Below are 26,209 nucleotides of genomic sequence, written 5' to 3'. Positions count from 1 at the left end.
TTCTTGCCACTCACAGGCCACACACATAAACATACATATATATTTTATTTTATTTTTTACACACACGCATGCGTCCGCCGCTAAGGTGGCTGATGCGGTTAATGGGTCATTAGTACGCTCATTTTTATTCTATGCCATTTCAGTTGCACGTCTATCTCTGCCTAAGCCGCTTTTTCATGCCACATTAAAATATACGCGCGTGCATGTGTGCGCACGTGTGTGTGTGTGTTTAGGCTTTGCGACTTGCCACACACATTAATATTGGCCGGCGTTAATTGCCGCGTGTGGCAAGTGCAACAGATTTGCTGTTAATTAAGTGCGGCGGCAGCTGACGACCGTACAACAAAAACAAAAACAGAAACCAGAAAAAAATTCTCGAGCAAATGAGCAGGCGAGCGCCGCTGACAGGCTTGCCAAGCCGACAGCTGTTGCTGTTGCACAATTAATCAACATAATCAACATGCTAAACGAAGCAAGTGGCGCACATTTTATCATTGATATTGTATTATATAATATATATAATTTACATTTCTATATATAAAAGTAATATGACTCACTTCACTGCCAATTTTCATTGCCTACTTTTACGCGCGCTCAGAATTACGCTCGCTTACCTTAATAAATTGAAATGTCGCTATCGGCGGTAGGCGCTTGCTCTTCGGATAAAAGAAACTGCTAGCCGGATGTGCTGGATAGCGTGAGGTGATGCGATAGATGACACCTTGTGGCGACGTCGGCCAATTGGGTGCGGTAAAGGTGAAGCCATTGTCGGTGCCCGCGTCCAGTGGATCCATTTCGACGGTCACCGTATCAATCCAAGAGCCGCCGACGCAGAGCTGTAAGTAATTAAATACAAATAATAAAATTATTTATTTGTGATGGTTTTAGGAATGTGAAAAGCTGTTGAAAATGTTTATAAAAACTCAAGCATTGTTGCCACATTACGATTTTGTGTTAGCAGAAATATATTTTGCAGAAATCCTTACTATTTTTTTTCCGATGAAATGTAGCAATCAACCACCAATATAGCAATATAAAATCTGAACGCCATCTTACAATAGTTTCTTGACTTCGTAAAAATTATTTCTTTAACTTAGAAGCTCTAAAATTTGAGTTGTAAGAAAAAATAAAGCATACATTTAGGCGCATTTGTTACCGTTCATGACAATATAACATACAATTTCAATTTACATACTTCTAGGCTGATTTATGACACGGATAAAGGCGCCAAGAGCTTCTCTATCTCGAGTGGATTACCCCAAGGCTCAGTTTTAGGCTCGATATTACCTCATGTATGACAGGGTGCTAAGAAGGCAGCAGCCAACAGATGTGATACTAATAGCGTGTGCGGACGATCTCATGGTGGTAGCAGTGGCCAAACAATTAGTCGACTGAAGAAATAAATGCAACGAGTGCTTCTTTTCCGTGAGTCTAGAACTGGCAGAGCACATTCTTCCGGTAAAGCAAACAAAATTCATAATGCGAAAGCAATTAGTTCCGTAATACTGTATTAAGCACCAGTATGGAAAAAGGTAATGAATGCTAAACAAATAATTGCAGTGCATAGGCTTTTTGTAATTCTAGTAATAAGTGCTTTCTGGACTATATCAACTACCGCTGCTGAAGTTTTAGCCGGTATACCGCCCATTGACATAAAACACTATCGCCAAAGATTGCGGAGAGGAGCACACAAATGTGGTAGGAGCGGTAACATTCCTAATCCAAAGGGCGCTGGACTTACCGACTTATACCAGCAGTCCTCTCGTGGATAGACAAACGACACGGTTAACTATATTTCTAACTGATTCAAATACTTAGTGGACATGGGTGCTTTAGAAGCTACCTTATCAGATTAAACAATGACATTAGTCCGAGCTGTCCTACGTGTACAGTGTATATAGAAGACTTTAAAGATGCATTATTTTATTGCCCTAGATTTTCGAATACAAGGGAAAAACTAAAAACCACACTCGGTGGTACTTTTACGGTCGATAATTAAATGACACACATGTGTCAGTCGACTGATAATTGGAAAGCTGTTATCAAAGCGTCAGCATTCATAATGACAAAACTGAAATTTTTCAACAGATTAGGCGTCCCTCAGTACGCACAATAGAGGAGACTTAAATGTTCTGTCTCTCCCACGAAGTAATACTTAATCGATGGTTGGAAGAGTCTTTAGTGGGAAGTAGCTTAGGTTTAGCGGATTAAAGTTCCACACTCCGGCTTTCGGGGGAAGCAACTATAAAAAAAACTTCTAGTCGCATTTCTTTACTTTTTTGTTAGAAAAAATTCTCACAAGAAATCACAGCTTAGGTCACCCATCAATTCAGCAATCGTTTTCCAATACGCCACGTATTCTCCACTTCTCGGAAACGTATTTTAATTTCTTTAATTTCACAAGCAAAACCAAATCGTGAAAGTGAAAATGAGACATTCGTCATCCGCCAACGTCATTGCGAGAAAGTAAAAATAAAATTTCATTTACCAAGCAAATAGAAAATCCAATTACTTTTTCCCCTCGAAATGCTACCCACACAGCAGCGCGTCAAAGCCTTAATGACAAAGCATACTTTTCAGCGTGCACATAAAAAGCAAATACGCATATAATGTTCAACCACAAGCTTACAAATGAGTTTGAGTACGAATGTTTGTGCAGCAATCTTGGTCGTCGCATTAATTGGAAAAGCATTACTGTCAGCTTAAGGCTATCGATAATGATATTCATTGCCCGCGACTCAAGCGCTACCACATACATTGAATGCGCCTAAGTGTATGCTATGCAGACATAAAAATGTAATATGTAATGTCAATGCTATTAATGTAAATCGGCGCAAATCGCATTAGTGAGAGTGATATGAAATGCAAAAAGATCGAGTGGGTGGAGTAAAGTAATGCGGGAAATTGTGTGGGGGAGAAGTTGAGGGGGAGTAAGAAAGAAGCCAAATAGTAGTGCGTAGGATATAAAGTAGGTAGTAGAGAAGCTTTATGAGCGCTTATAAAAAGTCGAAACGGTCATTGTGGGGCGTTTATGTAGGGAGAGTATTGGTGAAGTGGCAGCGCCGCGCAGCAGAGGATTGTGGATGAGCGCCCGACGAGTGCTGTGTACCATTTGCGGGGCGCTGATGTAGACGCGCAGACAGAAGCAATCAAATTGAAATCAAAATCCAAATACAAATCGAAAGCAATTGAAGCTGAAAGCTATTGATGTCATTGTAGATACATCGTACAGATAACGTAGCAGTTGTTTTGTGTTGTTGTTGTATACTTCACTTACAAAAATAGTCAACAATCGGCAGTAAATATGCGTCCAATGAAGTTAGAAGTGGAAGTGAGCCCAGTGGTTGTTCGTTGCGGGTGCACAGTGAGCGCCACAGCTTGTTGATGCCTAAGCTGATGAGCGAAATGTTGATGTGACAGCTTGTAGAGTTGTTTGTGCAGTTTCTGCGGTCATTGACGAGTCAGTTCGAGTTAGCAGCTACGAGTAAGAGGTATCATGATAGCTCACCATAAGATGACGTAACCTTTCAGAGTGAAACTTTTACCAACCACTTGAAACCTTCAAAGGCCTGCTGTGTAGTTATTGGACGCTGATTTACATGGCCTCTCTTATCACAAGCGCTTTGTGTAGCCTGCACCCACAGCACCGCAACATACTTCAGCACCAACCAACACAACAGCGTTGCCGTCACGTCGCATTTAATTTGATTGGTTTGCCTTGCAAGCTTGTTGCCTACTTGCCGTTGCTGTTGTTTCTACGGCGCTGCTCAGCCGCTATTACCGTTATACACACACACACAGATACCTCAGCATAATCTTAATGACATTGTCGCTGCGTATTTAGCCAACAGCGTTGCATGCAACTTGCTTTCGCCGGCTGTCGTCTATCTTCTGTCGTCTACTCATTCACCGCTCATTCACATCAATAATCAGCTCAGCGTGTCGGCGACCACCAACGCTTGCGGTGCTTGTGGTGTACTATGCATTAATGTCGCTGCTAATAAATTGGTTTGACAATTGACAATTTGAGTGCGCCGCGCGTGCGGCTAAGGTAAACGTCTGCCACAACGTGTGTGTGTACTTGTGCGTTTATGCTTTGACTTACAACAATAACGCTTCGCTGCACATGAATAATGCATGCTAATTCTGCATATTGTATAAATAATTATGGCGAACGCGGACGGATTTTGATAAGCGTTTTGAAATGAGAATGCTTGCGGGGACAATTCGAGAGAGGCTTAGTAGGAAGATAAGCTCTAAGACGCTAAAGACTTTTTAGGTAGGTAAGTAGGTAGAATGCCTGTCTAGCAAGCACCTAGGCCGCCACCGGACTATAGTCCTCTCACTCTATTGGCTCCTCTCTGAATCTTCACATGCTTCCGATAAAGTTCATTACTACTAAAAGTTTTATTCGTGCAACCTTCGAAACCCTCGACTGATAGCAGCGATTCTTTTTTTATATAATCCTACATTCATCTGCGTCCCATTTCCGAGGAATATCATTATGCCTTGAAACCCATTGCACGTTTATCCTGAAATAGGATGTTAGATCCATTAAGAAATGAAGGCATTCTTGCACTAATTTTGACGAAACCCTAAGAGACTTTAGTGATTTCAGAGCCACCAGGCTAGCTTTATATATTAATATATTCCTTGAAGTGAGCACACTCTTTGTCATAACTGCAACCTTTTTTTAATTTCTGTGACTTCCGCTGGGCAGACATTGCAGTAGTATGGTGGACGTTGAGCGATTTTGGTAGCTAGATTTTCAGAAAAGATACCACCTTCCGCTCGATTTTCCAGTTTGGATTTATTAAGACCACCGAAAGTTCTAGAAAGTTCTATCGGGCTAAAAGCGAACTTTCGGTCTAAAAAAGTGGACAACTACGCAACTCTGTTCGATTATATGGACTTCGCACTAAAGCAAAACCAAAAATACTATCGGTTTGCATAGAAGTTGAGCAAGACTCCCAACCGTAGCAGCCATTATACTTTTCACTTATGACAGAAATGTCTGCTGTCTAAAAAATAATAGATTGTCTTTTAACGGGCCTTACTTAGACTCTCGCTGCATCGTTCTTTACTCGAAAGTTAATATGACCTCCGGCTCTCACCTAAGGAAAAGTGGACTTCCTACCAACGAGTATATAGTATAACTCTTATCAATATTCATTGTTACAATCGAACTTCAGTAGTTCAATTAGCTCTGCATATTCCGATAAATCTCAATTTTAAAAGAAGTTAATTGATTTAAAGACTTCCTTAAATTAAATCTATACAGAGAGTACTTCTTTCCGTTCGTCTACTGATATACTATTTTATTCTTTTCAGAAAGTCTCAGAAAATTTAGAGTTTCCATAAACTCCATCATGCCGAAGAGTCCCTTTCCGTTCAGCTGCTCAGCTAACTTTGCAGGTTTCATAAACTACATCTATTCTTCGTTCGCCTACTGCTCTACAAGACTCCTTTGACTTTCATAGTTTCAACCGCACTTCAGAAAATCAATGAGCTCCACCTTCCGTATTCAGAAAGTTTTTGAAAGTAGTTAAGTGAGTTCCGACATTCCTCAAATTCCATCTATATGCAGGGTTTTCGTTTCCGTTTATCCACTGACCTGTTATTCTCTACTAAGTAGAATTTTCAAAAGTCAAAGGTAATTTCAGAGTAAGGATAACCTCCAACAAGCAAAAAAAAACATTCTTACCGTTCAATCAATTTTAAAGGTTTCATAAGCTTAATCTATTCAGTGAGATCTTGCCACCGTTCGCCCACTCATCTACCAAAATAACTCCAGAGAACCTCTCAGCGGATCTTACGGTCTGAGGCCTAAGGTCCCACCTTTGTTCGCCTACTCATTTACTAAACTCTTTTTAGAGAAGCTTTCGGAGGGTAACAGATATATGTGTCCCTAGTGGACTGACTAGCGTAGTATATACAACATCCATGGAAGCTTACATAACTACGAAAGAACTTCAGTGCTTGCTTTCCCGTACTGAAATATTGGCTATTCAAATTGCAGGACCTAAACTTCCCTTCAGCTTTCATATCAAAGTTAATGGTTTAGTTATGTCTAACTGCCTTATCTCTACAGCTTCCCCTGTTTGGCAATATTTTTTATGCCGTCAAATGACCAGAAAACCAGTTTAGGTGGAGTTCTCATCTAGCTAGTTCCTTTCCATATTGATATAAAGAATCACTGTGCTTTTGCTCTTGAAGAAGCAATAAATCATAATTAAAATTTTCTATGCAAATATTCTACATTTGTAAGGGAAGCTGTAAAGAGAACTTTCATTTTCGCTTAGTACATTAATCTATGTAGATCCCCTTTGTCTGCCATTGTCCATTAACTATACTTAATTTACCAAAAAGCCCTTTAATGCCGCCGGCTGTCAGCTATGCTTTACAACTCGCACCACTTCACGAGCTGCCATTTAATTTACCTCATTTGCCATTACTTACTTATACTAGCCCGCATAGTCTGTGCCGGCGAGGTTTTGCTAGAAACATGTCTATTACGCCATGCCACTCACCTGAAACGAATTGACGCCGATAAACCAATCGGGCGATGGCACAATGCGCGTCATTAGCGACACCATACTGTGATTGCTGTCGACAAAGAATTTCGTCTCCTGCCGGCCGTCGCCCACCAACACAGCCGGTATGTTGAACTCGTCGAAAACGCTGCGTTCACCAGCGCCAGCGCCAGCGCCACCCCGCACTGCGCTCGCCGTTGGCACAAAGCCTGCAAATGAATTTCCGTTTGCGGCGTTTTGTTGCTGTTGTAACTGTTGATAGTGCATCTGTTGTTGTTGCTGCTCGCCCACAATGCTGTCCAGCAAATCACTTTTGCCAGTTTCAGCGAATTGTTTGACGCCCGCCGTGGCCTGCTGGCCGATGTGGAAGAGCGCATAAGATGCGTCGTGGGTGCGACCTGCAAGAAAGAGCAAGAGGGAGGCAAAATGAATGAGCTGTAGGTCAAATACAGAGTGTGTTGAGAGCTTAAGTGTATGCCGCATATTGAATGAATAAGAATAAATTAATTAAGCGCCCGCCAGCTCAAGCGCGCTCGGTCAAAGCGCACAATTAAAAATGTATTACAAAGGGCGTGAGTGTGAGTGTAGCCAAGAAATGAGCAGAGCCAAGTGGTGGCTGAAGAAATTGCGCCGAAAGCAAAACATCGCCAAGGATGGCGACAAATTAGAAAGAGTGAAGAATTACGCAAATTATTCACAGAAAGCCGAAGCGACGACAGTGTTTGCTTTGCTCGGTTAAGACAATGCAAATAATTGGATTGTGGGTGGGGCAAGTCATTCTGTGCGACATTTAGGTCAGTTACCAACTACTATGGCTGGTGAAGAGTGGCGGAAGCGCCACCCAGCTGCGTAATTGAATGCAGTTCAACGAACTTGAAGTGGCGGAGAATGTTTAATTAATTAGACGTTGAAAATTTAAATGGAAAAGTAAGAGAATGTTAAGGCTAGATAAGATAGTATATAAATGTTTGCTGAGTATTTAAACTATGACAATTTACTGTGTGAAGGTTTTGAGAATTATAGCAGTAAATAAGGCTAAGTGAAAAAATCTATATTTCATTTACAAAAATTCGCATACAACTTTAGACTCCACAGCTTCGCCGTTATATATCTGAAAAATAACTTCGACTTATTGAATTTAAATTAAATAAAATTAATTAATTTGGAATCATTCTAAATTTTTTTAATAAAAAATATTCTTGCAACTATTTTTTTATTATCTTCGTAATCCTACAAATGGACGATAAATAAAAAAAAAAAATAAAATAAAAAGTGATTTCTTTTGAATTTTTTATATATAATAATTTTATTAAATATTTTTAATTATTTTTTTTTTTTGTATCAATTTTGATAAAATAAAATAAAGTGATCTAGAATAATTACTAAATTTTTAATTCTTAAACTTATTTTCATTTTATATTTATTATTGTTATATTCTTAAAAATGCATAATTAAAAAGAAAAAAGCCTTATTTTGAAAAGTTCAAAGATTTTATTAAAAAAATAATACTCTGGTAGAGTTGTATTAAATAATTTAAATATTTTCGAAAATTTGTGGAAAATGCTAGATGACTGTTTTGATTAAAAATGTATAGTTTATAATATTGTTTATAATTAAATTTTTTTTTCGTTTTAAAAGAATTAAATTTATTTAATTAAAAAATAATAAATTAAACTAACATGTGTAATTTAAAAAAAATATAAGTATTTTTAAAGAAATATTTTTTTATCAACTTATTAACCAAACATTTATTTTTAATATTTTTTATTATTTATTATTTTTTTTAATATTACTAAATACATATTTTTGTAAATTTTCTAACCAAAAAAATTTTATAAATTTTTTTTTATTTTTTTAATATAATAAATAAATTTTTCCCATTTTCAAACCAAATATACATTTCAAAATATTCTTTTTTATAATTTTTTTAACATTAATAAATAAACATTTTTTTAAATAAATTTTAATACTACTAATATTTTATTTTAAAGTTTTCTTTTCAAATTTTTTTTATTTTTAATAAATAAATATTTTTTTATCAATTTTCTAACCCTATATTTATTTTCAAATATTTTTTTTACATTATTTTTTGTTTTTAACATTGTTAAGTTGATTTTTTTTTTTAATTTTCTAACCAAATATTTATATTTAAATAATTTTTTTTAAGTTTATTTTTAAATCTTTAAATAAATACTTTTTATCAGTTTTCTAACCAAATATTTATTTTGAAATATTTTTTTTAAAATTTTTCTTCTTAAAATCTACTTTGGTTAATTTTTGGAATAAAGTAAAAATTTCCACTATTTACAAAAAAAAAAAATAAAAAAAATGCCAGCAAACAAAAAATGTTTTTATCATCATCATACACGTGTTTTTTTTAATTTTCATTTTTTTAATTTTTTTTTATCAATTTTCAAAGTTAAATATTTATTCTAAAAATATACACATATTTTTAAATTTAATTTAATTTATTAAAAATTTCCATTATTTTTTCATTCTTAATTTCTCCGCTTCATTTGCAAGATAAAAGAATTATTTCATATAATTTTGTTTTTTCAAACGTCATAAAAAATTTTGAAAACCTCAAAGGACACAATATCTACACAAAAATGCCTTTCCTTGCCCAGTTTATAAACATTTTCTAATACTTTTGCCTGTGAAATATAATACATGGACCGTTCCCTTAACAACACCACACCACGCTTTTAATGAAAATTCCTGCAGCGTTTTCGCTTTCGCTGATTATGCGCTCGCAATAAATTAAATTAAATATTTCAGCATAGAAAAAATGCTGCGCATCAAAGCGCCGTGCACAAGTAAAGTTTCGCTTTTGCTGCAGCGCGTTAAATCAGAAATTAATTTTGCCGTTTTTGAAGCGCGCACACGCTGGCAAAAGCGAGCGCAGAGTGAAAGGAACACACTCACAGTCTATATACTATATATACATATATACATATATATAGATGCACACACACTTGCGGTTGCCTTTGGTAATTTAAGCGCAATTTACGACTGCATTCGCTGCTGCTTTAGCTTAATTTTGTGGCAAAGCGTTTTAGCCAAGCAGCACAGCGTGGTTTGCTTAAGCAGCAACTGACACACAAACGCACATACTTATGTTAAAGTATGTGTGTAACTGATTAGAAATGTATATGTATGTATACGACTGCAGCGTTGGCTTTCGTAAAGCTGTAAAGCGGCAAATCCGCACCAGTGCCTTTTCCTAGCCACGCCCACCTGCTCACCCAGCAAATTTACTGCATTTTACATTTGCTATCTTATTTCCACCATTTTCACGCCAGCTAAATGTTGATTTACAGTTGCGCTTGCTTCTAAATGAAAGTCAGCACGTTTACGTATGTGTGTGTGTGTGTGTGCGTTTGCGGTTGCTTGCACTTTGTTCGCTTTGTCTCATTATCATCACACTCATCACCATTATAATTTGCAAGTGCACGCAATTTTCGTAGATTTTCACGTCAGCGTGGCTAGCCTGTGAGCGCAACCCTTTGCCTTAATTCACACAAACATACATACCGACATATATGTATGTATGTGTAGACACTTGTATGCACTAGCTGTGCAAGCTAAATCCGGCAACGCACTTTCTAATGCGGTTGAAAATAGCAGCGTTCACAGAATTGAGTAGAAAATCAAGTCGAGCCAGCAGAGGCAGCAAATTTCATCGTAAGCTGAGAAATATATGGAAAGGTGTGTATATGTTTAAAAGTAGTCTGTAAGTATATATCAGTGTAACTTTTCTAATAAAAATGAACAATGCGCGCTCATTAGATAAGTGTGCTGCTTGGATGTAGCTAAGGTAAGGCTGAAATAAATACTAGGAAATTTATATGTGCTTAAGTATATTTATAAATTCACTGCAATAATTGAAAAGTAGTGTTTTTATACTCCTAACAAGTCTGCTCAGCCACATATACCACCAAACTGAAATTAGTTCAGTACAACAGTTTGGAAAACAGTGCATTTTCAGCTTTTCTTCTTATTTTTCACCAGGCAGCCAAAACTTCTTATTACTCGGCTCTTAATCCAGCTCAAACAGGCGGGACTCACGTTTCCTTCGTACCGCTGCCCATGTGATTGGAATATGAGCATACTCTGTTCTATCGTTAAGAAGGAAGATCTCGCACTCTATGCTAATGTGCACGTTATCATCCCTAACATTGCATAATAAACATAAAGATCCTTGGACAGTATTGTGTTAACGACATCTTCTTCTTCTTTGCTGACGATAAAACCACTTTCCAAGCGAGTCCAAATCCTTCTCCACCTGGTCTTTCCAACTGCGAGGAGGTCTTCCTCTTCATCTGTTTCCGCCGGCGGCTACTGCGTCAAATACTTTCAGAGCGGGAGTGTTTTCGTCCATTCTTCAAATGGGCTTTTGTAAACATACTGATTAGACTTATTCAGTGTGACTTTAGACCTCGCAAATCCAACATAGACCGGATTTTCACAATACGTTGAATCGAGGAGAAGACCCTTAACAGGGTCAAGAACAGATTGGCACCCATCACCTTATTTTCGATTTCAAAACCGCTATCTAAATTTGATATCCCTGTAAAACTCATTCGGTAATGCTGAATGACTTTGAGCAAAACCATCAATTCCGTCAATATCGGTATGGACCTCTCCGAACCGTTCGATCCCAGAAGGAGTTTTAGTGATACGTGCTGCTAAACTGAACCGCCGTGGCTGTCTCTACTCTCAAAGTACCTTGCTACTTGTGTATGCAGATGATATTGACAACTTAGGATCTGTTATTAAGCCGTCAACGCCTTTTCTTAGAAAAGAAACGAAAGTGTTTGGGCCAAAACCAAGTATCTGGAGGCCCCACCCAAAGATTCTTCTCATTTTCGGAACTACATCACTGTTGGCAGCTTTGAAAAAGTTAAGGTCGTTTAATGCTAATCTCGAAACGAGAATATATTTCACCATTAATCTGTACCTGGTGGTCAAGCGCACTTGCCAACTGGTGCTACTTTCCGATCTCTAAGCAATTGAAAAGCAATTCTACCGACTCGAGACCCGTGGGTGGAAAACCGAAGAAAGAGCGCCCTCGCAGCCATTGGAAGGATGTATTATATAGCAACCTATCTGCACTTGGGATGTACAACAGGCATGACCTCTCTAAGGGTAGATGTAACTGGCCAAGTTTTATAATACCAAAGAAGTAATGAGGTCAAAGGTTTTTCGTTCTAGCGCTTCCTTTTAATATTTTCAATAACGAAAAACTGAAAAGTCATACTTCATTGCGCTGAGCACTCCAAGGATTCACAATGTTTATAACACGACCAAAAAATAACACCAAAAATTGATGAAAGCAACAAAAGGCAGCAGTTTTTTGCAAATCTATGACGAAAACTAATCGAAATTATTACGAAACCTACATTGTTTCAGCATAAATGGTTTGCTTTGCACAATGAATGCGAACCATCAATGGAAATTAAAGTGGAAAAGCAATACGCAACTCAGAATGAAAGCAAATGCTGACAGCTATTTTATACAAACATTTATGCGATTTATCCACCAACAAATATAGTTTTTTAAACACAATTTATTTTTTGTTTTGTCGAAATACTTTCCTTTTCAAATCTTCATAGCTGTCATTTGCAAAATTGCAACTCTCTTTTGCTTTGCAAAGCAAACACTTTTAACTATGAAATTGTTTCAAAAGCGTCAGTGAAGTAAATAAAAAGAGCTTCATACTCATTCCATTTTGTTTTTTTTTTTTTTCATTTTGTTTTGCACGCAATTCCGCTGCTCTCGTTTCGCAACGCAGCCTGGCATGCTTAGTTCTGCCATAACTATTTCGCTATTATTTTTTTAAGTTTTTTTTTTTAATTTCTGCCATTTCCAAATAAACCTTTCATGCTTTGCCTCGCCAGCCACGCTCGAAAATATGCTAGTTTTTCCAGCAATGCGCTTTAACCATTTCTTTTGCTGTTGCTAGCAAACTTTTTTCTTACATGCTACTTTCAGCAAAAGTTAAAAATATGTTTCTATGTTCGCCACTCGCCACCGCCAGCAGTAGTACATTGGAGAATTGCAATTTTTCTCAAGTTGAAATTGAAAAATTTCCCACTAAGCATATACACAGCGCAATAACGAGAAGAAATTGCTAGCAACAACAGCAACAAGCGAATGTGAGCAGAAACAGCCAATAGCGCTGCCACAACAGGCGAATTACTCTAGAGTACACCGTAGCGTATGAGTAACGCGCGTAGTGACCTTTGTGAAATTTCATTTGTCTGCTTGTGATGGCTCTGTTTTGTGTTACGTATACGTCATGTAGCACACGCGGTAACGTGAATCGGTTGCTACGGTTAGAAATAAAAAAATGTAAAAGCGGCAAAATGAGTGAAAATTTTTTAGTAAGAATTTTTTTTTTTTGTTTTTTATATGTTCTAAGAAATACATAAATTTTAATAAGAAATTCAGTTTTTAGTGGTTTAAAAATCATAGAAAAATTAAAATGAGATAAACCAAAAATTAGATAAGGAATGAAATTTGCTTAAATTTAAGAATTGAATTTGAATTGAAGAATTGAAGAAACTGGACAAAAATTTTAAATTCTTCTTCCCACGTAAATCGGGTATAAGTAACGGGAACAAACCCGGGTTTTTAATCGGTAAAGGTCTGAAAACACAACACGCTTTCTCGGAATGGCTCGAAAATGTTTCTTTGTTGCTACAACAACAATAACAAAAACATAATTTTTTTGGTTTCAAATTTGTTTCAAAATAAAATTCTTGTTTCCACGTCAATCGGGTATAAGTAACCGGTACAAACCCAGGTATTTAACCGTTAAAGATCTGTCAACTCGGCACAATTTCTCAAAATTGCTTCGAAAATGTTTTCCTCTGCTATAAAAACAACAACAACATACAATTTTGATTTCAAAATTGTTTTACTTCTACAAAGCATTTCTGAGGTCCCTACCTCTCTCAAAAACTGCTTAAAATTTAAACTGCTGGATACTGAAAAATTTTATACGATTTTAGAATAAAGTTTACCAGTAACTACACTTATGTATGTAACGCCAGCTTGTCAAAAAATTTTAACCACTTGGAACGTTTGAAACTCATTTCTAAGTTGCGGCGATAACAACTGACTTCTCACGTATGTCCCTCTTTGGCACTCGCTCGACATTCCTTACCTTTCTCATATCCTTTCGACTTTCGAATTCATTTAAACTAAAGTTACTTCCAGAATATATAATAAGAATTGACACAAAAACATCACTGACCCAGTGACATGTTGCAGTAAGCACAAAATAAGAAGAGACTGTAATAAAAGTCTGTATATGAGTGCATAAGTACACACACCATCCGCTTTTAACTGCAAGTAAGCGCACCTAAATGTATATATAGGACTTCTTTGTATATATGCGACTTCTTTTTGATCACTCTTCATCGCAAAGTTCTTCTCTACAGTCATATAAGCCCGAAGCGCAACATCTGCTTGTAACAGTCGCAAGTTGTCTGCATTATCAAGCTCTAGCCGTTGGGGGAATGCTTTATACATTCTCGTAGTCAGGCCAGTAGTCACTTGCCATTGCCGCTATTGCAAGTGATTTTTTCACTTTTACTATATAATTTTATATTTCATGGCATATTTTTATGCGCTTTAGTGGCCAAAAGTGTAAAATTGCTTTACAAGCGGGCATGAGTGGCCGTTATGGCATTAAAATCTATATAGTTGCACATGTGTGTGGCAGCTCCAGCCGGTATGCGTCACATGACAATTTTATTGAGGTAAATGTTGAATATCCTTGGCTTCTTAGCTCGTTAAAGTCAACTCTAATAAAAGTTAAGCGTCACAAATGTGTGACAACAATGAGCAGGAATGTTCTTGCAAGAGCAGCTTATGTGTGTTGACAGCATGCGAGGTGGGGATTAAATTAATTTCATGTATACTATATATGTACATATATATGCAGTGTGATGAAGTTTCATGCTCTACCAGCGTCAATGGGATGGAAATGTGTGTTGTATAAAAGGAAGTGTCTAAAAAGCGAAGTGTGATTTGATTTTGCAGTTTGATATATATTTTTCATTTGGAAAATATTTAATAAAATATTAAAACAAAAAGTTAAATAGAAGAAAATATTAATATTATAGTAGATATATTAGCCTTTATTCGATTTTATTTCTCTGTAGATTTTTCTCTTTTTCATTCCATTTCATTTTTAATTCTCAACCGGTTTATAATAAATTTCCACTCCAGAATTTCATAAATACAACCTGAGTTTTTGATATATGGATCAGAAATTTTCCATATGACCTTTTTTTCTTAAGTAGCTGCTCATTTGTCAGAACCGCTGGTATTATTACATATTTTATATGTTTTCAGAGTATACATAATATGATACCACATACATATATGCGACATATTTATTTATGAAAAAAATATGTAATTTTCTATTATAGAAAAAATATCAATATTATAGTAGATAAACTAGATTCAATTCGATTTTATTTCTTTTCGTTCGATTTTTATTTTTTTCATTCGATTTCATTTGTAATTCTCAACTGCCTTAATATAAAATATTTTTAAGAAGATTGCCTTCAGACTTCAAAATTTCTATTGAGGAATTTTGTTAGTCCAGACTGTGGGAGATCTTCCGCTATTAAACTTAGCTCATTAATATAAGGTAGTGCAATTTCGACTGCGATGTAGTGCCTGAGATTTTGTTGATATGGATTTGAAACTTTGCGTAAGTCCTTTTCTTCTCAAGGGCCTGCTAATTGAACGGAACCGCTGATATCGGACCTCTATAGCAATTAGTGGTCATGTGAAGTGACCCATCAAAATTTATTTATTTGACGAGATATCTTCACGAAATTTGTCATGGATCATTATCTAAGAAAATAATGCAATCTACGTAGAAATTGTTTATATCCGACTACAATAACATATGGCTGCCATATAAACTGACCCATCAAAATAAAGTCCTTCTTTGGAAAACTTTTTCAGTTGAGAAGATATCTTCACAAAATTTTACATAAGTAATTCTGTATAGCATCGCTATATTTTTCAAAGAAATTGTTCAGATCGGACAATTGTAGCATGTAGGTGTCATACTAACCGAACGTTCGGAATTAAGTTTTTGTATGAAAAGGTTTTTCATTTGATCAGCTATCTTCACGAAATTTGGTATAGACTATTACCTAAGGCAAAAATGTAATTTCCGAAGAAATTGGACAACTATAGCAGAAAGCTGTCATACAAACTAAGCATTCGGAATTAAGTTTTTGTATGAGAAACTTTTTCTTTTGATGAGCTATCTTCACGAAATTTGGCATAGATTATTACCTAAGGCAATAATACAGACATCGAAGAAATTTCTCAGATCGGACTACGATAACATATAGCTGTCATACAAATCGACCGAATAAAATCAATTACTTGTAAGGGAATTTTTTTTCTTTGTAGAGGGTATGCAACCGAAGTTAATATTTTTCTTCATATGCTATGGAAATACTCCAGTGAAGATCTATATTAAGCTTCGTTGCAGCTGAAATTGATGATTTTTTGTTTTTATTGATAAAGTAGTAGATTATATGCGGCAAATCACTCAGCTTTCTCCAATACCGAGCAAAAACTTGAAGGCAACTTCCAAGAATTACAAATTTCAGAACTTCCTAAAACACAAAACAAAGCAATCAAACTTTTTCACTACTGAACCAAAAATTTACACGTGAATTATTTGTTTTCCAAATCTTATATGCAATTTCCTACCTTTGTCTTAAACGACATTCTCTAGTTTTACTTTTTGCTTTTTCAAAAACTCGCAAATTACCTCCTCAACCACTTTATTTCCTTGCATTTTCCTTTCCTTTTGTCGTGCTTTTTTTAGTTTCCTTGCTTTTGACTAATATTTTCGCTACATATATCACTGCTCTTTTATGCACTTTCACACTGACCCAACATGACCTAGAATTTCGCCTGCAGTTTATTGCATAGTTGCATAGTCGTTGGCGCTGGATGCAATGTAAATTAAGCAGAATTTTTATGAGCTTTTCATGTTCAACGAAACTTCTACAATTAATTAAAAATTTACTCACTAACTTTTGCTGCTCACTTGCTTGACAGCCGCACCACCACCATCACATGCATGCTGCTTACGCCCATAGCGACTGGGTGCTTGACGTTTACTGTTTTAGTAAGGATACTCTTCATGCGTCAGCCAGTCAAAAAGGCACTTAAATTTTCTATTTTTTTATACTTGTCCTTATACATAAGGGCATAACTACTTTTGCTTAAGAAAATATAATAAACAACGCAAAAAAAAAAAAAAATCACTCAGAATTTCGAAATTTTGTCTCCTATATGTGCACATGGCTTTTTGTTTGTGTTTCTTTTTTCTGTTGTTACTTTTCATGTGCATAATACCTTCCTGCACTTTCCCGCTTTGCGTTTATTTTAATTTTTCCTTCTCGTTCGTGAACTTTTCGACTTTCATGCGCTTAAAGTTTCCTCCTTTCACTTTGTTATTGTTTTTTTTTGTTACTTTTCAGTTACATGTGTTTAAGTGTGCATGTGCATTATATGTATGTGTATGTATGTGACAGCGACGTATTACTTAGCATATTGTTTGCTGATACTGCCAAACTTTCGCTTTCAAGTCGCCGTAAAGTATGCTACTAAATACTACACGTTAGTAGTAAGTACTTTGTGTTTAATTAAATGGCTCAGCAATTAATTTTAGCTATTCATGATTGAAATTTAAGTGGCTGTCAGCGAGTAAAAAGTGCCCAACTTTTAATTGGGTGTGAATGAAGACAAAGAAAAAATTACAGTTGTGAAAAAAGATTATATGGACTAAAGTACTGGAAAGTCCTTGAGTCTTATGGAGTGGCATGGAAAATTTTTGTTTCTATTGATTTTTAATAAATATAAATATTTTAGCATCTTAAAACTTAAAAATATTTAAAGAAAATATGTCAAAAATAATTGTAGTGTCGAAAGTTATTTTCATGAAATAATTATTTTAAATAAATGTTCTCACAATTTTTTTTGTTAAGATTTCCCAATTACATCTCGTTTGATACCAATATTGTGCTATACATATTTTTCACACAGATGACAACCCTGCACAAAATTTTTTTATGTTTTATGTGAATTATGTTTATTTTTTTTGTAGAATTCTCAAATACCTATCAATACCTAACAATATTGTGCTATACAAATTTTTCACACATACATATGGCAACCCCATTTGAAAATTAATTTTTTTGTTAACTATGTTGTTTTTTTTTTTGAGATTTCCCAAATGTTCCCAAATCGTTTGGCACCGATATTGCATTTGAATTTTTCGCAAACATGGCAACCCTACGTAAAAGAATTTTATGTTTTTTGTGAACTGTTTTTTTCGGAATTCTCAAATACCTCTCATTTGATACCGACATTGATTTGAATTTTTCACACGCATGGCAACCCTGTGCAAAATGTATTCTGAACATAATTATTTCTCTTAAAAAAGTTAGTTTTCCTTTTAGAAATTTTTAAGCCTAAAATTTTTGAACACGGTGCATCTTACTTAATCTATGTACAAACTTTTCAGTTTACACCATCGGAGAATTCCAGAGTACAATAAAAAAATATTAAAACCAAGTGGCAACCTCTTCGCTTTTGAACTACCTGAGTGTTACACTTAACATTAAAAAATAACAAAAGTATTTAACTACATAATTTTTAAAAATTTTCAAAAATGTGGCAACCTTCTTCTGTTTTTTACGAATAAGGATGAATATTATACCGACCATAAAAAATAAATACCTAAACTGGTTCAGTTTGAATAATTAGCCGAAAAAAAACCAAAATTAGAAAAAAATCTAAACATTTAAATTAAAATAAAACTTAATTAAAAAAAATGAAAAATATTAATTAAAAAAATTTGATTTTTAAGAGCACAATTATTTTTTTAATTTAAATTTCTGATTTTTTTTTTGAATTATGGAATATTTTTTTGTTTGGTGTAATATTTAAACTGAACCAGTTTTTGAAATAATTAAAAAAAAAAAAATAATTTTTTTTAATTTAAAATTTTTTAAATTTTTGAATAGGTGGCAATCTTTTTTATACCCATATTGTTTTAAGCTATTTGGCTATTCCACCTCACAATAAACAAAAAAATGCATTGAAACTGTTTTATTTTTCAAACAGGTGGCAACCTCTCTAAGTTTCAGTAATAAACGACGATTTCAATTTTTTCTTATTTTAAGCTTTCTGGGGATTCACCGCATGATAACCATAAAATATAAAATGAAATTTTTTTAAAACGTGGTAACCTTTATTCTTTTCAGCAAAAAGCAGCATTTATAGTTTGAAAAATACGAACGCGCTTCAAAACTACACTGCCCCTATCTGCTTTGAAACTATTCAATCACCGTCAATCAACCGAAACGGGCACACGGTGTCAACAGCGCAGCGCCGTTTTTAGCAACAGCAGTGAAATCGGAGAGCACACATGCAACCGCGCCAACCGCAAAACGCTGGGGTGACAGAGATGCGTGTGTGTCTATATTTGTATATGCATACTTTCATTCGGCACAGACATTAATTAAGTGGCAACGCATTAGCTGCGGCTGTGCTGTCACACACATAGCACTCCGATTTGTCACAATATGGACCACAGGCAGGTGTCGCACCAAGTCCCGCCGCCACCAACACCCTCAACACATGTATGCAGCTACCTGTGCACATTCTCGAAATTATTTGTGACATGCTGGGCAAGTTGCCAACGACCGAGGCGGCTGTGGTGATGATTAATTTCTGTTGGCGCACATCTGCTCTGCAATGCTGCTTATTTCATTGTATATATAGTATGTGCATATGTATTTGTATGCGTAAGCTTTACTATATATTGTATACATATTTCGTATGATTTAGCAGATTAATTTGCTTGCGGGCTGGGCTGCAGCGTACCGGCAAGTGACTAATAACCGGCAAAAAAGCACGCGCTACTTGCTGCAACAACAACTAGAGCAACAGCGTGTGTGCGACGTACGCTTACTCATACGTTCGGCGGACGTTTGAGGGCGACGCGGTGCGACGTGAAATAAATCTCATGTAGACAAATCAAACAGAAATGAACTACAGCAGAAATCTGAATAACTGCGGCGTTTATTTGCTGAAATTTTTAAATAATAAGTGCGAAATTTTGTAAGAAAATCTTGCACGGCGGCTAAAATTTCTTAAGAAAAAAGGATTTAATTCAGTGTCAGAGAAATTGAATTATTATTTCAAAGCTAAATTTTCGCATTTTCCACATTTTCACGACTGTTTTGGCGCATATTTTGTATACTTTTTGCAAATGTTTTCAATTATTTATTTATTTTTTTCAATTAATTTTCGCAGTATTTTGCCTGCCACCATTGGCATACGCTTCGTTTGCTGTTAATCTCTGCAAATTTATGCACTTAATTTGCCGCATTATTTAGCTGTCACTAAGATAATGGAGACATTTAACTCATTGCATTTATAATAAAAGCTTTAGCGAAATTTATGCGAATTCCTGCCTGCCTTGAGGTAGTGCGGGGCGTATGAGCAACATGCAAAGGCGCATTTGGCAAGTAAATTATTTAGAATTTTATTGTAAACAACATGTTGGTTTATAAATAATATGTACATATTGCCATGAAAAATATTGTCTTTTGCTTTTTGGCTGATAAAATAATACAAATATCGTGGCCAAATGATAATTGGGTACGAATTAAATCTTTGCAAATTTTTGCATTTCCGTCGAAAAACGCTTTTTGAATGTAATACATAAATAATTTTGAGTAAAATATATATTTACAACAATAATAACAGCACTATTTTACTTTTCTTTAAAAATACGAAATTTCAAGAAGCAACGACTGAATTTGCAACAGCTAATGAATTTTCAAGAGAAACAGAAAATCCATTTAAAAAAAAAAATTTTGCTCCGTACTCAACTATTTTCCAAAACAATTTATGCCCATATACTTTTGTATATTATGTCTTTTTGTCAAATAATTTGCTATTATACAAATTGTAGTGAATTTCATAAATTAACAACGGAAACAGAATTTGCTATATCAACAGAATTTTTTTATTAAAACACAAATGTTTTTCTAACCATTTAAAATTTTAGTTACAATACTTGTTAATATATAGCTGCACAAAATATCCTGTAAAATTTAAATTTCCTGCGTTAGTTTTAAACAGAAACAGATTTTTTGACTACAAACAGAAATAATTTTTCTGAACACTGTTTCATGCTCTAATATTTATTTACAGAATTTTTCATAACAAGCAGAAATAATTTTTCTGGCAACTTCTTTAGTTCTAGTACCTGCAAATAATTTTTCAATTTTCAATTAACATCTTATAAGAATTTGTGTATATTTCAGTTTGATATGAGAAATGACTTTTAATTTTTTTTAATTTGCATTTAAATTTAGCAAATATATACAATTATAGTTGAAAACAACAGGAACAGAGATAAATTTCTATCAAAAAGTATTAACAAATAAATATACCATGTAATTGCATTAAAATTTGTATTAAAAAAATATATACATATTTGAAAACAGAAAGACACAGAAATTTCGGCGGAAATAGAATTTTCTGATTGAGTTTTTCAATAAATAAATATCGAAAGTCCGTTTAAAGTTTTGCCATATTTTTTATACTTATACTTTTTTTTATACTTATACTTTGCAACAGAAAAGAAAAAAAACTGTAAATTTTTTAATTTTTTTTCGAATAAAAATATTTCACAAATAAATATACAATGTAATTTCATTAAAAATTTTTTATTGTAAGCAGAATTTGTTTTTTTTTTTTTTTTGTTAGAAAATTTATTTATGCAATTGTATTTGAAAGTAGAACAACATTAGCAGAAACAGAATTTGCGACAGAAACAGAAATTTTTGTTACAAAAAAATTAACTTTCAATTTAAATGTTCTGCTAGAATTTGCCTATTTCGTAAATACATCTTAATTTTTGCTATGTAGTAAGCCACAAAATATTTTTGCAACAGAAACAGAAAATTTTTGCAAGAGATTTATTTAGCTGCAATAATTTTTGTTTTTCGCACAAATTATCAAATTTCAAATAAAATCATTGAAATACAAAAAATCTAAGCGAAAAGTGAAGTGAAGAGGCGTCTGCGACATATTTTCTCTTGACTCACGCAGAAACAGCAAACGCTCGTATATAAACATACAAGCATATGAATTTGTGTAATATTGTATATATGTATGTACAACATAATATATATGGTATTCTTGTACAACAGTGACAGACGTGCCACCGCTGACACATATTTAACTGTCGCCTGTTGTGCTTTATTTTCCGCTTGTGTGTTGACCTCCTTTGCAGCTTTGACAATATTTGCCGCTTTCACGCATATGGCTTTTTATCGCTTTAATGTTTTTTTCTGCTGCTAATGCCATAAACTATAGTTGTTAGTGCCGCACAGCTGCTCAAGCGCGCAGCCACACACATCTTTAACTACACACATACAAACGTGAAATATAGTGATTGTATACACGAGTAATTGCGCTTGCAATACACACAATATGCGCACAATTAGCCAAGCTGCCATGAAAATAAATTTAAAAAAAAATTAATTTTAATCAAATAACATACGAATTGAGTTTAAACAGATATACATACACATAAGCAAATGTATATGTGTATGTTTGCTGTTCATTTTGTATAAAAAAAGTTTGATTTCTGCTGTTTGCGCCTATTTGCAGCGCTGCCTGCCTGCCACCAAGCAATGATTTATATATTACAGTGAAACTTCGATAACTCGTATTTACAAGGGACCACAATTTAAATACGAGTTATGGAGTTTTTCAAGTTATCAAGTTATACAACTTATAGAGGCAACATACAGAATATACGAATTACAGAGTTTTTTTTATTTATTTTTTCAATTTTACATAAAAAACAAGAAATGATTGTACATATTTAAATTTTAAAATATAAGTACATATGTTATTCAATCAATATATGTATGTATGTATTTTGAAAAATTGTACAAAAAAATTAAGAAAAGTGTTCATTTTAAAAGAAATCCGTAATATGTTTTTGACGGACATTATTTTGGCGTATTTTATCTATGGCATTATCAATGTTTACAATGTCATTAAAAATAGTGTCTTCAACATTTGATGCCATGAAAAAAAGACGCAAATTTTCAATTGAAGCTTTCGTAACCTTTGTGGAAACTGAGGGAATTTCAAATGTTTCATCGTTTTCATCGTCGATGTTTTCGTCACGTACGGTTTTTTGTGAAAAAAAAATACGAGTTGTAGAGGCTTTTGAGGAAAAAATACGAGTTGTAGAGGCTTTTGATCAACATTTTTAAATTTTTGTCTCAAGAAAAATACGAGTTACCAAAGGGACCGAAATACATGCATTTTTCGCGAATTTTTCTAGGGACCGAAGAAATACTATGAAATATCAAGGTTTTTCGCTTATCGAGGTTACGACTTATCGAAGTTTCACTGTATTTGCATTTGTGGCCAGCTGACAATCAACGCATATAAGCTCTGCGGTTAGCAAACGCAAGCACAGCCACACTTATTTGCACAGTCACACTTATTTGCATACGCATACATACGTAGATGCTTATATTGACAGCTGTGACAAATGTGCTTGTAAAAATTCGATTAATTGTTTTTCCACATTCGGTTTCGTGCGTTCTATTAGTAATTTTGTGGAGTACTTTTTATTGTTTGCCAATATTTATGTAATTTTCTATATACATAGTTAATTTTTGTCACTACGAATGCCTACAAATTTAGTTGAAATTTAAATTTTGATACTTCAGTCTAATTAAATCATAACTTTTCAGTTGTTCTATGACAAATAAGCAAAACATCAAAGTTATTCTGCTTGTCTATTACAGTTAAGCGTAAGTTAAGCGTTAGTTTTATATAATTTGTCTCGAAAAATACTCCGAAACCTTTAAGCCATAACACTCTTTACCAAAACATAATGAAATCAGCTCAAACCCACATCATTGCCAGCTACTGAGTTCCAAATAAACACAACTTTGGCTTCGATAAACCTACTTGCAATTGCAGTAAAATTTGCAATTTAAAGCTTTACATTTGCATACGGCAACTGAAGTGCTTGAATGACATCACTCATACGCAATGATGCACCAATACACCTCTTTAAAGATCAATGTAAACAAGTAGTTGCTGTAAACCGTAAATGTTTCAATGCAATGTACTAATCACACAAATTCTACTTCATTTTGCGCACACACTTTCGGTTTTCAACCCCACCACTTTCCAAAACACACACACTCTCAACTGCATACACTCTCAGCTCACTTGCAGCACTTCATTGCGTTTGCAGAAAATTCATTAAAATGTTTGCCCACTTGTGTGGATCGTGTACGCAACCGAATGATTTTGTGTGTGCGCTTTTGTTTGGCTTCTGCCTGTTGACTTTGCTTGTTAATTAAAAACATTTTTGCGTTTGAAATTTCCCAATCATTATTTGTACATTAGAAATGCATTTGGCAAAGGCTTTTATTGATTTTTGTTTTTTTTGCATGTACTAGTCACTGGTTAATGATTGTTGCAGTTCACCACAAATGAGTGGTCATTAAGGCTTGTCTATGCATTGCTTAGATTGTAGCTAGCTATTTGTGAGATATAGCTGAATGTGATATACATACAATGATGTATGCATATAGATACACATTTGTGAACATTAATTCCCTGGTTTTATGGTATATGCAGAAAAATGTTTTGAAGGAGGCATGTAATGGCGTTTCATTAACAAATTTTAGCTAAATTTCTCTATTGAAGATTGCCTTAATTTTACTACTAAAAAGTTTTCAAATATGGAAATATCGAAGAATAAAAAAACTGCTTGCAGGAATTGAGAAATAATATTTTTGGCACATATAATATAAATTTCGTACAATAACCTTCTACTTCAACTCATTTGGCTGTCGTTGCGTATACGTAATTTGATTTTCATAGTCATATTTCGTAAGTATTCAGGTTCCTACGTTATAAAACGAAAAAAAAATTTGAGTTCTGGTTATAAAATGTTCAAAAATTAAAATAGAAAATATATTTAAAAAAATATAATTTAAAAAAAAAATAAAATAAAATTAAAAAAAAAATTTAAAAAAATGTAAAAAAACTAATAAAATTTAAATAAATTAAAACTAAATATAATAAAAAATAAAATTAAAATAAAAAAAATTTAAACCATTTTAAAACAGTATACATACATATGTATGTATATTGGAAAAATCATTCATAAGTTAAAATTAGAAAAGTTTTTACTTAACATTAAAAATTTTAATTGAAAGTAATTTCTCTAAACATTGCAAAACAATAAATATTAACAAAGTTCAACTAAAAACAAAAAAAAATATTTAAAATTTTAATTTAAATTCAACAGAAAACACAATTTCGTTCTTTTGTATGATTCATTAATTAGCAGTTTAGTTAACAATATTAAATAATTAAAAAATATGATCTCTAAAGTATCCATATATAAAACTAGATATATTTTTAATTTTAAATACATTTTTAATTTAATTTCAGTTTTTTCAACTTTTTACTACTCTATTTATTGCCGATATTACAAATAAACTCACGCGCCATGTAGCAAATAATTCATAAAAATGTTGAGCATTTATAACATTGATTTCTATTTATATATTTTTTTACAATATTATGCATATTAATATTTCTACAAATTTTTGTCAAAATAAAATATTTGGCCTGTGACCTCAATAAATCATACAATGGGAAACTTTCATATTATTAAGTGCACAAAGGTTCCAAAAAACTGCAAAATTAATGTTAACATGCAATTTTGCTGCATTTTTTTCCCAAATATTATATGATAAACCATCGAAATGCATAAAAACCACTTTCAATTAACCAACTTTGTCAAATATATAAAACGAAATAATATTAAAACAAGTAAGGTATGTCAGTTAGGCTGCTGTCAGGTGCCGAATATCAGACAGATTACGGATATTATTAGATTTCGAATATTATAAAGCTTGTGGACATGTAAAAATATCGAAAACATTGAATAGATAGAACAGAACGGAAGAAAAAATCTGCTGTAGGATGAAATATCATAGAATGTGGTAAACCATTTTTTACTGCAAAATAAAGTATATCCAAAACTATACACGTTTATATAATTTTTGTTAATGCTGCTCACTGGCTGACCAATATTTTCGGTAAAAATTCAACTGCTAGCGTAAAATGCTTCATAAAGATTTATAGGGGCTAGACAAATTGCTGAACCGATTTTATTAAGTTTTACTGAAGGACCACTTATCATCAGGAAAATATGCTCACTTAATTGATTTATTTGTTCTACAGATTTTCCAAAGCTTTCCATATAAGATCAGCCAGACGAAGCCAGGTGCTCAAGTTCGATATCTGGAGCCTGAAAAGTTATAGTCCGATCTCTAATACTTCTTTAAGAGAGGTGTCGCAGCATAAGGGCACAATTGATGAAATATTTTATCCCAGTGGAGACCCAGATGCTTGAAAGCGGAAGTATTTTAAAAAATTGCAATTGGTATTTTGGGGAGTTGGGAGTAACTGCAGATCGATATAGCCTATTTTGTAACTACATGAAGAGAAATCTGAATCTAATATTTCCAATACATTTTATA

At 33.9% G+C, this 26,209-nt stretch overlaps 1 protein-coding gene across 1 annotated transcript in view; it reads right to left on the bottom strand.

Moving 5' to 3' along the window:
* Positions 1-26,209, bottom strand: part of LOC120771685 (spondin-1) — a 236,230-nt gene that overhangs the window by 23,091 nt on the left and 186,930 nt on the right. Inside the window, exons 2-3 of the mRNA XM_040099816.1 lie at positions 6,531-6,931; positions 615-836 (exon numbers count right to left, since the gene is read on the bottom strand). Of these exons, the coding sequence (XP_039955750.1) occupies positions 615-836; positions 6,531-6,931 (623 nt within the window). The remainder of the gene's footprint in view (positions 1-614; positions 837-6,530; positions 6,932-26,209) is intronic.

Source organism: Bactrocera tryoni, chromosome 3, assembly GCF_016617805.1.
Source record: "Bactrocera tryoni isolate S06 chromosome 3, CSIRO_BtryS06_freeze2, whole genome shotgun sequence".
Taxonomy (NCBI): domain Eukaryota; kingdom Metazoa; phylum Arthropoda; class Insecta; order Diptera; family Tephritidae; genus Bactrocera; species Bactrocera tryoni.
The sequence above is the reverse complement of the archived record's forward strand: the minus strand, read 5'-3'. Positions and strand labels throughout refer to the sequence as shown.